General features: G+C 51.9%; 6 protein-coding genes across 6 annotated transcripts; 1 reads left to right on the forward strand and 5 right to left on the reverse strand.

The window, feature by feature from the left end:
* Positions 1–1533: 1533 nt before the first annotated feature.
* Positions 1534–2118, reverse strand: ASPVEDRAFT_883457 (uncharacterized protein; the record flags this gene model as incomplete). Its single annotated transcript, XM_040818289.1, has 1 exon — positions 1534–2118. A coding segment is annotated over one exon (585 nt), but the record flags the coding sequence as incomplete, so codon positions are not given.
* A 721-nt stretch (positions 2119–2839) lies between these two features.
* On the reverse strand, positions 2840–4341 carry ASPVEDRAFT_51066 (DUF895 domain membrane protein; the record flags this gene model as incomplete). Its single annotated transcript, XM_040814418.1, has 4 exons — positions 2840–3001; positions 3047–3143; positions 3186–4224; positions 4272–4341. The coding sequence occupies 4 exons, from the start codon at positions 4339–4341 to the stop codon at positions 2840–2842; spliced, it is 1368 nt and encodes a 455-aa protein (XP_040665480.1).
* A 397-nt stretch (positions 4342–4738) lies between these two features.
* On the reverse strand, positions 4739–5820 carry ASPVEDRAFT_188030 (uncharacterized protein). Its single transcript, XM_040809025.1, has 2 exons — positions 5403–5820; positions 4739–5348 (listed from the first exon to the last, which is right to left on the reverse strand). The coding sequence occupies exons 1-2, from the start codon at positions 5762–5764 to the stop codon at positions 4805–4807; spliced, it is 906 nt and encodes a 301-aa protein (XP_040665481.1). The 5' UTR covers positions 5765–5820; the 3' UTR covers positions 4739–4804.
* A 329-nt stretch (positions 5821–6149) lies between these two features.
* On the reverse strand, positions 6150–7812 carry ASPVEDRAFT_128867 (putative methionine permease; the record flags this gene model as incomplete). Its single annotated transcript, XM_040806587.1, has 3 exons — positions 6150–6279; positions 6340–6740; positions 6784–7812. The coding sequence occupies 3 exons, from the start codon at positions 7810–7812 to the stop codon at positions 6150–6152; spliced, it is 1560 nt and encodes a 519-aa protein (XP_040665482.1).
* Positions 7813–8491: 679 nt separating this feature from the next.
* ASPVEDRAFT_39095 (zinc-binding alcohol dehydrogenase family protein) lies at positions 8492–10123 on the forward strand. Its single transcript, XM_040811840.1, has 4 exons — positions 8492–8855; positions 8902–8942; positions 8994–9460; positions 9512–10123. The coding sequence occupies exons 1-4, from the start codon at positions 8604–8606 to the stop codon at positions 10045–10047; spliced, it is 1296 nt and encodes a 431-aa protein (XP_040665483.1). The 5' UTR covers positions 8492–8603; the 3' UTR covers positions 10048–10123.
* A 346-nt stretch (positions 10124–10469) lies between these two features.
* ASPVEDRAFT_188041 (flavin-containing monooxygenase) lies at positions 10470–12723 on the reverse strand. Its single transcript, XM_040809026.1, has 3 exons — positions 12160–12723; positions 11821–12081; positions 10470–11774 (listed from the first exon to the last, which is right to left on the reverse strand). Exons 1-3 carry the CDS (start codon positions 12460–12462, stop codon positions 10497–10499), a joined length of 1842 nt encoding a protein of 613 aa, XP_040665484.1. The 5' UTR covers positions 12463–12723; the 3' UTR covers positions 10470–10496.
* Positions 12724–13065: the final 342 nt, after the last annotated feature.

Consider the following 13065-nt stretch of genomic DNA (forward strand, 5'->3'; position numbering starts at 1 on the left):
AGAGAGAAATCAGACGACATGAGGGAAGTTGCTCTACCCCGGTCTGCTAGCCCTGAATTGTTGGGCGGTTCAACAAATACCTCACTCGTCTACCTGACAGGAATATCAGATGGCTTACGGGGTATCAGCCAATAACAATGCATTCCTTCTGTTTGATTAATGCACGACTGCAGCTGTCGGGTTGGAGCGCCAGGTGACGATCCAACATACTTGAACTCCATTGCAGACAGATACTGATAGCTTACGGATATAAACCAATAGCGTCACGCTCTAACTCAGGCATTTGCAACTGCCGAACCCAAGACGCATGATCAGAGCCAAAGCGTCTCGGCTAGGGAACTTTCACGGCCAGTGAGCGGGCTGGGAACAAGGTCCAGGATCCTAGTGCAAGATATCGAAGCTGGGGCGAAGCAAGCACAGGCCCAGTGTGGGGACGGGGCAATGCAGCTGGAGACCTGCAGGGTTGCTTGACTCCAGCTTTCTTCAACTCACTCCACATTCATATCGACCATCGGCCGTCAGAGTCCGGACCCCAAGGTGATCGGCTTTGGCGGTTGATGGTTTCTGTATGCAGCTTGATAGACGAGCGGAACATCCAATCCCCGGCTCGGTTAGAGGTCGAGATCATGCAGAAGTGAAGAAGTTGGCTGTGTTTCCGCACTCCCCTTCGCGGCCATGGTGGGCTTTGTTCTCGTCCTCTGCAACGGGCGTACCTTTCTGCCTCATGGTAACGATACCAACAATAAAGCCCGCCTCCACGTTCGCAATCATTGGCATCTGTTCACTGCGGTTGTGGGTCTGTTTGGCCCCTACTGTAGCGCCGGGTCCCTGATCCACCTTGAACCATCGGTAGCATGGAGAGCATCTGGCATCTGATACTATAGAATGACAGGGGCAGTGAAGCCTGGTGAGGCATATTACCGTCTTACGTCACTACTATAGCGCATACCTGAGTAAGACATACACACAGTCGCCCGATGAATAACCGGCGCTTGTCTCTACGGCGTATGTATAGATACAATGATGATTTGTCAAGCCAGTTCTTGTTGGTTCTTGAGACTGGAACTCATTGTGTCAATGGGATCTAAACACTCTCCGAGTCAAAATAGTCTTGTTCACCGTGTTTTGATTGTATAAACATCAAGTTGGGCAAGAAACCTGGACCTTGAGAGCAACGTGGGGTCCAGTCTCGTATACTTCAGGAGCTAATAAAAATGGGGCAGAACTACTGCAGAACTGCGGATTGACAGACAACATCACTGAAACGGGAAGATATGATCGCCAACAGCAGGACGTCAAGTCTGCACTGCCGCTCTTGCAGTCAATGTCAGTATCATATGATGACTGTCGTTTTGGCCCCAGTCTACTAGATTGTCAAGGTCAGTATGTAGGATAGAAAGCTATATAAACCGCATGGAGGCCCAGTCAATTCAGCTTTTCAATCAGATTCGAACTTCCATCTCAACAATCGAACAAAGCAACCGTGAGCACCTCTGATACCAAGTTCGAGACGTCGACTAACAACTCCAGAAAATGAAGCTCTCTACCGCCATCCTCTCCACGGCCCTCGCAGCCAGCTCTGCCTCCGCTGCAACCCACAACCCCTGGCTGAACTGCGTCCACCCGCAAGAAGTCGAATGCGGCATCACCGACAGCCCCCCCTCGTGGGAAGACGCCACCGGCATGCGCGAACACTGGGCCAAGCTCGCCGTGAACGAAGTCGAGAACGAGGGCGCAGACCCCGAGGAGGATGACCCCGCGAAATGGGGCGGCGCGCAAATGCAGGGCACCGCTGATGCGTACGGGGATGCATGCAGCGACTGGACTGATGGCGGGGATAATGGTGCGCTTGTCAAGGTGTGCCAGAAGCATGCGGATGGGAACTTTAGCAATGTCAAGTCCATCCCTTATGTTTGCTTCTCGCTGTATATGGATGTCATTATGGATGAGTGTCGGGATGGGGACTCGGTTAGTGGCAAGCTTTGGGCTGACCGCTATGGCGCTGGTCTGCAGATTACTACTTAGAAGCTGCTGAGGCTGTATTGTGCCTGTGCGAGATACTGTTGTTGCTGTATTAACGACACGAGGCGAGAGTCTATTATATAGCCCTCTGCTGGGGACGCTTGTTATATGACGCTACTCTATTGTACACAAATACAAATTCAGGTTACACTGCACTATCATATACAAGTGCAGTAATATCCCAGCTCAGTGCAAATATAGAAGGGCAGTTTATATCTACAGAGCCTTGAAGAGATTTGTACCGCTCTCCTGAATAACCCAGTTTAAGGGCCTTGAAGCAGTATAGAACATTGTTTATAGACCCACCATCCCTAAAATTAGTACCAATCAGGTTTCTATAGGCTGGCCCAGCGGAACCTCAATCAATGGAACTCCTAAGCAGAATCCGGTGTCTTGTTCAGGGCTAGTTTGACTGTCACCAAGGCCGTGGTCCGCAGTGACGGTGGTGCGAATCATAAGAACCCTTCTATACCTGGTCCATGTTCTATATATTGTGTAGTGTCCAAGAAGAGCTTCACATCTGGCAACTTTAAACTCAAGTCAAGCCCCAGGGAGTGCCCCCACCGCAGACGTGGCATGGCAGCGACATGAAGCTTATCTCGGCCAGTTATGGGACCAACAATGTCCAGCGTTGAGATGTCGGCAAGCTCCCCATCAGCCCCAATATCAGCTTAATTTGAAAGCGGGATCTAGTATAAAGCCGTCTATCGTTCCGTTGCCCAAGATTGACATCCAGCTTTCCACACACTTGCTGGGCTCTTTTGTTGATAATTATTTACAAACAATAATTAACTACACGTACTACAGGTTAGTTCCCTTATTGCACATTCTGTGCCTCCCTCTCTACCTTCTTGTCGCCGAGTGATACCCCTATCTCCTTGATAACCAACCAGGCAGGGAATAGGGCAATCGCCCACAGGCCAAAGTTCAAGTATATACTCCCAACAGACGCCATAACAGAGACACTGCTCAAGCCATACTGAATTCATTAGCTCGGTCCATTCAATAAAGTGAAATAACTCACCGACACAGCCTGGGATGCAGACTCCATCCCTCTCAACAGCCCTGCGATGCGCACAACCTCTTCCTCGTTCGTAGCCAGATTGCCAACAACAAAGTACCTATCCCGTTAGCCTTTGTCACTGAATAGGCAAATCACTTACAAAAACATATAGTTCAGCTGAAACCCAACAACCCAGAACAAATAAAGAGGAAACCCCCTCCCGAACCCAGGATCAACCCAGTCGAACGTTGGCTGTTTCTTATTAAAGTCCGTAACAACAATAGTCCCCCACAACCACCACGCACCCTGCAGTCCAAGCACAATAGCAAATCCCGCACGACTGCGCATCTTCAGCGAGACTTTACTATCCAGAAACGCACCGAGCAAATTCCCCGATATAATAGCCATAATCCCAGAAACGAACGAGCCCAGCGCGCGCGCCCGCACCGAGAACCACAGCGAGTTATACGTGAACATCACGGCCTCGCTAAACGTCGCTTGCCAGATCAGCGGCGTAATCAGGAGAAAGTTCTTGCTGACCAGCAGCTTGGACATGGCTTTGATCTCGAACCAGACGTCGTTGGCAATGTGAAGTTTCACCGGGATTCCGTCGGTTCTCTGCACCTTCCCTGGGCTTGTCAGGAGTAATCCGCAGAATGCACCTAGGGCTTGGAGGGTGATGAAGATGTAGTAGACCACGTATGAGACGCTACCTGCGGTTGATCGATCGATGTTCACGCCGATATTGATTGCACCGCCGACGATCTGGCCGAGGACGCGGAAACTGAGCCAGAAGCCTAGGAATTTGCCTTGATTGTGTGGTTCTGGGTATGCGAGAGCAATTGCAGACTCTGCCATCCAGAAAACTCCGGCTGAGAGACCGCACAACGCAGCCCCAAAGAGAGTCAGCCAGTCGCTGTCATACCGCACCTGGGTGTAGATCCCGGCTGCGTATGGCGCGTAGCCCATTGTCCCGACAATAAGAGTCCATTTGATGCCGATGAACTTGACAAGGACACTGCCGAAAAAGCACGACAACACCATGAGGCAGAAGGTAAGTGCATTCGCGGTGTTGACAAGATAGGGCTTCGATGCACCGCCGCCACCGAGAGAGTTCATGGCGCCCCAAATGCCGGGGGCGAGGAAGTTGCACATTCCCAGGATGAGGGCATTGTAGAAGGTCGAGCGATACCATTTTACTTTGTTCTTGTTAGTTTACCCAAGTAGTTGAGAGTGATGGGCGTACCTGGGTGCTTGGTGGTGACAGAGTCATTGGCGACTTCTTCGTCGGTGCTGATATCTTTGTCCCCTGTCATACCGAATAAATACAACTTTAGCGTGTATAAGAGTGTCTGGTGTAATCAAGCTGCAGCTTCCTTAGCTCACGGGCGACAGCTCCTGATATACTTCCAGAAACAACTAAAACGCAACAGCCCCAGTCAAAGAACTTATCATGTCAGTTCCTGGCTTGCTGACACCTCCAGGTGCCTCGAATCAACGGTCGAATCTTGAATTCCCATATCCACTTCCCGGCCATGTTCGTGTTCTGCTGGTTGGCGATGTTGCAGTTCCGGCTCAGAATTACGTGCTCGCACGGCATTTACTCAGAACCAGAAGAGTAGCTGGCAGGTATTATACGAACTGAAAAATACTCATCTCTTATCAGTTACCGAGGTAGATTTAAACAAATAACCATAATCATTATTCATCAGTCTCAGAGTTAGCTAGCAAGCAAATATTAACCTAGTAAACGCAGAACGCACTCATGCAAACTCATAATCATTCAGCAGTATCATCCTCATGAAACACCAACGTCCTAACCTCAATACTCTCCCTGGCCGCCTCATTCTCCGCCCCAGGCAAGGCAAACGCGGTATGCGGCACCCGTCTCGCGCGCCCATCAAGCTTCGAATCAAAACACTTGATCAGCGTAACCAGATCCGGACTCTGCCCATACCGATAATACCACTTCGTATCCTTATTCGCGCGCACACCCAGCGTCTCACCCTCCCGGTCGGGGTAGATAAGCTTAATCGGGACGAGATCCGAATCAGGGACAGTATGCGCGTCCGCAACAGCCAGCGGGTCCTTTAGGATCGGCTTTATCGGTCGCCAGACATTTATAATCTGGTAGCGACCCTTGAGTAGTTTCTCGGCTTCTTGGGGCAGGTGGTGCGTGACCCGGTTCTTGGATGCTGGGTAGGACTGGTCGATGTGCACTCTTTGGACGGGGCCTCGGAGTTGGGGGGTTCCTGGATCTCGCGCGTCGAGGGGGGCGCGTCGGATGGTGTGGTCGAAGATGAAGATTTTGGATGCGCCGGTTCTATAAGTATTGGGTTAGTGGTGGGTTAGGCTGGGTGGTATGGTGTGGACGCACGCATCTTTCAGTAGCTGCTCTGTCTCGGGGTAGTAGACGCGCTTGATCTGTTCGTCGTCGAGAAAGTCCTTCTCGGCGCTGGTATGGTAGTAGAACTGGAAGCCGTTGCCGTCGAGGGTGTAGTCCAGTTCATGGCCCGAGACGTCGTGGATGGTTGCCGGGGCTGTCTCGATGGGCTGTGTACGATATGCCGTAGGGTCACCGACGTAGTTTGGGGTTGGGGGAGAGCCGTCTTCGTGGTCCTTGAAGTAGTTCAGGGTTGTATGGACGTGGCGAGGTTTGTCCTGGGGTGTTTGGACAGGCTGGGTGGTGAGGAGGGTGGGTTTGTCGGCTGTTGGGAGCTGGACCGTTGCTGAGGCCATACTGAAGAGTATGCAAGAGTATACAAGTGGGACTGATAGTTGGGAGAGTGAGCTGGAGATGGAGATCCTCGGGCCATGGCAGGGCTATATGTACTGTATAAGGAGGGGTTGCCAATTTGTCAGACCAGCACGCAATCACGAATGTGACGCCTTGCGTTGCATGCTGATAAATCCAATCATTGGCTATTGGATGCTATTTATGATCTTATAGCAAAATCAAGATGTTAACCGGAGGGTTGGTTTATGGATTTGTAATACGATGCTTGATAATACGGATAGCATCATATACTTGATCGTGCAGGAAGTTGGGTTTACGCTTGCATCAGGAATATGGCAATGTACTTCAAAAAAGAATCAAAATTGCAAATGATAGGTTAAGATAATTCTATGTCCGCACCAACCTCGTAACTGTAGTCCCATCATCCAAGACCTTCTCTTCCTCCTCCAGCCTATACCGTCCCCATTTCGGCAGCAGCACCGTCCATACATACCAGTACAGAATCCCAAAGACGATCCTACTCGTGTCAGTCGAGTATCAAAATAGGATGGGTATCTTAGAATAGGATGGTACTTACACTCCCGTCCCTACAATAGCATACGTAGCATAGAAGAAGTCCACATCACCCTGATAATTCGGCGGCGGAATAAACGGCGCAACCAAGAGCGCCACGCATATGACAATTCTCAACCAGACAGCGGGCAACCAGGCTTTGAATGGACGTGAGAGATAGGGCTCTCGATACCGCAGAATCAGTAATCCGATGGTAACAGCAAGACCGAAGATGGTCCCGGGGTAGCCCTCGACGTCAAGGATGAAGTTGTACACGTCTCCCTGTGGAGGAAGAGTGATAACCAAGATAGATGGCACGTAGTGCACGATCAGGCCCCAGAGAGGCGTGCCAAAGGGCCGCGACGAGGAGAGGACGTCACCCCAGGGGAGGAATCCTTGTCGGGCGATCTCTTGATTGACTCGGGCCTATTCCATTAGGTCTGAACATTTCATTAAAAGAAGGACATACCAGTGCAAAGGTGACGACCATGACATTTCCCGCTGCAGAGATGGCAATGGCCAGAGGGAACAGAGTCCCTCCCACTCGCGGACCAAAGAGTCGATCAAACAATAATGCTGCGACGAGTTCTCCGCTCTGTTTTATTTCATCCAGGGGGACGACAAGAAAGTATGAAGCATTGGCCAGCAGATACAGAACCCCTGATGTCACCAAAGCAGCCGGACAGACAGTCTTGACCGTCTCAATCGGATCGCGCACTTCGCTGAGGACATTGTTGACATTGTTCAATCCAGCATAGGAATAAAGCACCTTGAACAGCGACGTCGAGACCAGATTCCAGCTCCAGTTCGATCCCTCCCAGAGCGTATCCCACGCCATTAACTGCTTTTGCTGAGCACCGCTCTCGAGCCCAGACGGACGCAGCAGAATCACCCATATCCCCGTTAGTGAAATCGACCCGATGAGGAATATCTTCAGCCAGCCGAGCACATTCTGGATCCAGATCCCCGTTTGTCGGAAGCAGCCATGGACTATGGTAATTAGGGTCAGCAATCCCGCGGCGAACAGCTTATGCTGTAGCTCGGTCGGCTCGCCGCCAAACGCGAAGAACGTGTACTTTGCGAAGATGATACAGTTGCTGGCCGTGAAGCCGAGCAGGACCGCTTGCACGGCGACCAGTGTAGATGCGAGGAATCGCGGTCGGGGGTATGTGTATTCGAGGTACACCTTGTCGCCGCCAGAGCGAGGCAGCATGCAGCCGTATTCCATCGACACGACCATCCCACAGCCTGCGAGGATCGTGCCAGCGATCCATAGCAACAGCGACAGTCCGATGCTGCCGGAGGATTTCACGATCGAGCCAGGCGTGGCGAATATCCCGCTGCCGATGACTCGCGAGACGACGAGAATGTACGCGGTCGTCCAGCTGAGATATTTCCCAGGGGTTGCTCGTGGCAGCTCATCGCGGCGAGCAAAATCTTCACCATAATTAGGACACTCGTACGGCGCTTCCAGTAACGGCTGTGTTTCTGCCTCCATGGTGATGGTAGTGGTGTTGGAGGGAAGCTGCCCAGCAGCATTCGCGGTGTTTACATGGTGGACGGACAGCAAGGGGGATGAGCAATACTGGCCTCATCAGCAGCCAGTTGTTGATAGCATCTGGCACGCCATTTCCGTCACACTTGCAATCAGACTGATCAGACGCCAGGCAGCAGATATGCTTCCGGTGCCACAGCAGGTGTCAGATCGGGGGTGAGACGGGGGAATGTCTTCATATGTCGCCGAAGCCCCTATCCAGCACAACCAACCCAGTAAACATCAGCAACCAGCAAATACGTATTAATTAGCAGTCCCTGATTATCGCAACGGCCTGCAAAAGCGGTCCACCGTTCACAAGCCCAAATATCCAGCGCAAGTTGCAAATTGCCACACGATCTGCCTCCATCACGCAATCCAACCCCGCGATTTGCAATGCTTCATTCGTGATAGCACACCACAATTGCGTCCCCAGATCCAATCCATGTGCTTGTCGAATTGCAAATTACAACCCCGTTTGCCCACTTTTCCGTTCAGGCCCGATATATCTTACGCTCTCGTGCGAGAGGTATCGCCGATTCGCGCGACCCGCCTGGCCGGTCAGCATTTAGACAGAGATGCACGTAACGGCGTCTTGACTTGGATCCTCCTTCCTGTATTCTTTCTTGAAGGATTTCTGGCTGTCACTTCTGACTCGCGTAGTTGTGTAAATACTTCCGTCCTCCATAATCTATTCTACAACCTCCATATCTTTGCCTTGCGTCTGCATACATACACCATTGCATACATACACCATGACGACTATAACGACAATGACAGCGACGCTGGACGCAAAGCATCCAGCCGTCTACGAACAGGTCATCATCGAGCAGCGGGATAATGTATCAGGCCGGATAACGCATCAGACGCAGACACATCCACCAGTCGTACAAACGCCACGTTCGAGGCAGCGTGCCTTGCTCGTCCATGCGGCGCAGCAGCCTTATTCTCTTGTCAACGACCATGCCATTCCGTCTATTCTGCATAAAGATGAGATTCTTATCAAGGTATGACGCCTATCAATATATAAAATATAATATCTAACATCACCAGGTTATCGCCATCGGCCTCAACCCAGTAGACTGGAAGGGCCCGTACGTCCACACCCACCACACAAGTCACAGACCACCAGCTAACAAACGCAGTGCATACAATTTCGGCCTCCCGAGTCTCCCCTGGGTAAACGGGCGAGACCTAGCAGGGGTAGTCGTCCAAACCCCCTCAACAGTCTCAGACTCCGACAAGACACCCTCCCGCCTGCAAAAAGGCGATCTCGTCCTCGTTCCCTCAACAGACTACCGCGACATCCGCAAGGCCGCGTTCCAGGAGTACGCAGTCACGACGCATTTCAACGCGGCCCGCATCCCCGGTAGTCATAGTGTGCATGCTGCGGCTTCGGTGGGCGTTGCCTTTGTGGCGTCTGTGCTTGCGCTTGGGGTGAGTTTGGGGGTGGACTTTCGGAAGATTCAGCAGTGTCCTGGGCCGAGTTTACCGGAGGTACTCAAAGATGTTAATAAGGAGTTGATACCGGGTGATGTTCGCGATGAGTGTTTCGCAAGTCGGGACGAGGTTGAACGGCCGAAGAAGGGCGATTGGATTGCTATCTGGGGTGGTATGTCCAGCACCCTATCACTATTTGAGGATTCATACTGACGAAATCTAGCATCAACAACAACGGGCCTAATAACGATCCAACTCGCACGCCTGGCCGGACTAAAAACACTCTGCGTCGCTGACGTCGCACGGCACGGGTCCAAACTCCACGCCGCCGGCGCAGACATCCTCATCGACCGACACGACACAGCGCGCGCAGTGGAGATAATCCGTGGCGTAACAGGTGGAAAGCTCCGCTACGCCATCGACATTGTTGGTGCAGACACAGCAACGCTCCTCCAAGCGACGTTAGATCCTAGTATCGGAATTGACGGCTCGCATGCACACCTACTAGGCCTGACAGGGCTACCTAAACAACGAGACGAGCGGATAGTATACCACACCGTCCCGATTAAGCTGTTCCATTCGAGTCCCGAGGTTGGAGAGGCGATGGTTACGTGGTTGGAGAGTTTGATTGGGAGCAGGACGTTGGAGCTGCCGGAGGTGATTAGGGCTGAGGGGGGCCTGGAGGGGGTGAATGCGGCGTTGGAGACGCTGAGACGGGGGGATGCCAGTGGGAAGAGGATTGTTGTGTCGCTGGACTAACTCATTTATTTTCCTATGTTTGCTGTTATGATAATGATACACTACGATAGAGGCGTTAGAGCTAGAACAAATTGATGCTATACCTGGCTATCCAAGAACTATCCCAGATATCTTGGTTCTGATTATCAATCATAAATAACTGACGCAATCGACCTGGCAATGTCGCCACTGCCCCTCTTCATGGAGGGGCACTTTGGTCGCCGATCCTCGGCCGTACCAGCCAGGGACACGGTGATCATGATGCCATTTGGAGACGTTATTGGATGTACCTTTGGTCCCTGGTCTGGACTGCCGGACATCCGTGCAGACCGGACTAGACGATCACGAATCAAGGATTATCTCGCCTTGTAAAGTATCAATGCGTATTTGATATTGTTTCCTGTAACCATTCTATACAACGCAAATTGGGATTATGAAATTCAGCTAAATCGATAGAATAAAGAGACCATCTAAACATCCACCCACGTCTCCATATAAGTCCTCAAATCAATATCCTGCGGCCTCCTCAGATGCGGCGTGAGATCAGCTCCCTCCTGCGTCTCTCTACTCGTCCACCCATTCCCAAAATACGCAAACCGATTCCCACTCGGATTGAAATGCGTAAACTCAAAGTCCTCCCACCTCGGATCCCGCCGAATATAGTTCAGCATCGCCGCACTCCCCGGAAACAGCCCATGGATTCTAGCCCCCGGCCTGCCACCATTATACCACGACGAACAGTCATCCGTCCACACCGTCCGCGGGAAAAACTGATCCGAGTATTCCAGAAAGTCATCTGTCGCTGCCTTGGAGGGAACAAACGATTTGATCCCCTGCGAGCGGAACTTCCTTAGCACCTTCGCGATATACGTAACCTGGTTCTCGACGCCGTTTGGCACGCTCCCGCCGTGCCCGAGCGCATTGGGGCCTCCGATCCAGAGGTAGTTCGGGAATCCCGGTACTCCAACGCCTAGATAGTTATACGGGAACCCGAAGTGCCCGTCGTGCTTCCAGGCTGTCTTCAGGTCGAGCCCGTTCGCCAGGATCGAGAAGGGCGGGCAGTGATCGACGTTTGCGCCGGTGGAGCAGATGACGATATCCACAGGACGCTCTATCCCGTCTTTCGTGACGATGCCTGTGGGTGTAAAGTGGCTTATGTGAGTTTGTATGTAGCTCACGTTCTCCTTCGTCAGGGCTTCCAGGTATCCCGGGCCGGGAGTAGGTCTGCGACAGTTCGGAGGGAAGTCCGGGATGATTTTATCTGCGAGCTCAGGGTGATCCTTTATACGGGCCAGCATGAGCTGGCTCCATTGCTCGCGCAGGTTAGCATTGATAGGCGAGTCCTTGAATATAGCCCCGAAGCGGGAGAAGTAGCCGTCCTCCACGGACTTGCGGTACGCAAGGTACGTATCTGGGTCGTCAAAGGACTCGATATGTTCTTTTGGAATCAGGTTCGGTTCGAGACGGCGCACGCCGACTGTCCCAAAGGAGTCGGCGATCCAGGTACGGTTGCGTGCGTAGTGGTCGACGTGTGCGGCGATCGGTTGGATGGATGGGAGGACCTGGAGCCCTGATGCACCATTTCCAATCAAGGCGATGCGTTTTCCTTTCAGGTCGACGTCGTGGTTCCAGTTAGACGAGTGGAATAGCGGGCCCTTGAAGTCCTTGATACCGGGGTAGTCCGGCAATTTCCACGCATTGAAGTGGCCGATGGCGTTAAGCACGACGTCCAGCTCCTCTTCGTATACCTAATCGCCATCAGTATATAACTTTCAAGATATGAATTGGACATACCCTATTCTCCTTCAAATCTCGCAGAGTAACCCTCCACTTCCCCTTCTCCGCAAACCACTCGGTGCGCTCCACCTGCTGCTGTGCCCGCACATACTTATACACATCATACTTCCTCGCAACCCCCTGCCAGTAATCCCGGATCTCATGGCCCTGCGCAAACTCCTCCGTCCAGCGGGTATTCGGCTCAAAGTTCGACTGGTACACATGTGCTGGGATATCACATCGCACCCCGGGGTACGTATTCTCATACCACGTCCCGCCCTACCAATCCAATTAGCAAACCCCTACAAAACCAACAACAACAACAACAGGGGACTAATGGGTAGGTAGGTAACGAACAAGATCCGCATTCTTATCATAAATCCGTAAATCCAAGCCCGGCAGTTTTGCAGGCAGGAGTATCCCCGCCGTAATCCCGGACAACCCGCCTCCAATAACACCGACTTTAATCGGTCGCACTTGATCAATGGGATGCTCCTCCAGCCGAAACGCCGGTCTGCTTGCACTATCCTCTACACTCCCATCCTTATGCGATCCCAGGATAGGATCCCGAGGCGGAGGTGGGGGGAGCGTGGTTGGCTTGTTGTACGGGCTGTCCAGGATCTCGGTCTGGGTGACCACTGCCGTTTTGACTGCTGCCATTTTCGATCTGCTGTCCTTGTAGAGACTTGGATTCGGCTGCTTGGGTAGTAGGGGCGTCCTGGCGTGTGCGATCTCTCGGCGCGATGTCCCCTTTTATGAGAAGCAGGTAGCGAATCAATGCGGGGAATCCCATGGTGTGATCTTCCGCTTATAACCAGTCAGTAGATAAGTTAACTATTCGGAGGATCCAGATCTTGAGTCAGCGAGTCAGCCTGTCCGAATGTGAGTGAGTGAGCCGAACGTTGCGAAGCGAAACGAAACGTAAACGTTCCTGGCTGGTCTCTTGATGCTCGTCTGCGCATCACGACATTGTGGGCCGCGATGGTGTATAAGGTGTACAAGGTGTATTTGCACGGCGTATTTTTCATTTACTCTGGTTTCTGGTACGTTGGAGACTTGGAGTAGGGATATATAAGCACGTCTTATCTTTGATTTCGCTATTAATACTTTTTTTTTGTTGGAGTTACTCCAATTGCTTTGTGGTTATTTGCCATTATTGCACGATTGTCGCCATCGCCATTGTTGCAGCATGGCAGAAGTTGGCAATATCTTGCTTGCAGTTGCAGTACTGATTCGAGAGTAGATAGGTATGAAATGACAGGA

This window comes from Aspergillus versicolor (assembly GCF_001890125.1).
Source record: "Aspergillus versicolor CBS 583.65 unplaced genomic scaffold ASPVEscaffold_3, whole genome shotgun sequence".
Taxonomy (NCBI): Eukaryota; Fungi; Ascomycota; class Eurotiomycetes; order Eurotiales; family Aspergillaceae; genus Aspergillus; species Aspergillus versicolor.

Coding starts and splice junctions, on each gene's coding strand:
- ASPVEDRAFT_39095 (XM_040811840.1), top strand. CDS start 8,604: ATGACGACTATAACGACAATGACAGCGACGCTGGACGCAAAGCATCCA. Junction 8,856..8,901: donor AAGATGAGATTCTTATCAAG/GTATGACGCCTA, acceptor TAACATCACCAG/GTTATCGCCATCGGCCTCAA. Junction 8,943..8,993: donor CCAGTAGACTGGAAGGGCCC/GTACGTCCACAC, acceptor TAACAAACGCAG/TGCATACAATTTCGGCCTCC.
- ASPVEDRAFT_188041 (XM_040809026.1), bottom strand. CDS start 12,462: ATGGCAGCAGTCAAAACGGCAGTGGTCACCCAGACCGAGATCCTGGAC. Junction 12,082..12,159: donor ATGATAAGAATGCGGATCTT/GTTCGTTACCTA, acceptor TTGGATTGGTAG/GGCGGGACGTGGTATGAGAA. Junction 11,775..11,820: donor GAGATTTGAAGGAGAATAGG/GTATGTCCAATT, acceptor GATGGCGATTAG/GTATACGAAGAGGAGCTGGA.
- ASPVEDRAFT_188030 (XM_040809025.1), bottom strand. CDS start 5,764: ATGGCCTCAGCAACGGTCCAGCTCCCAACAGCCGACAAACCCACCCTC. Junction 5,349..5,402: donor GAGCAGCTACTGAAAGATGC/GTGCGTCCACAC, acceptor CAATACTTATAG/AACCGGCGCATCCAAAATCT.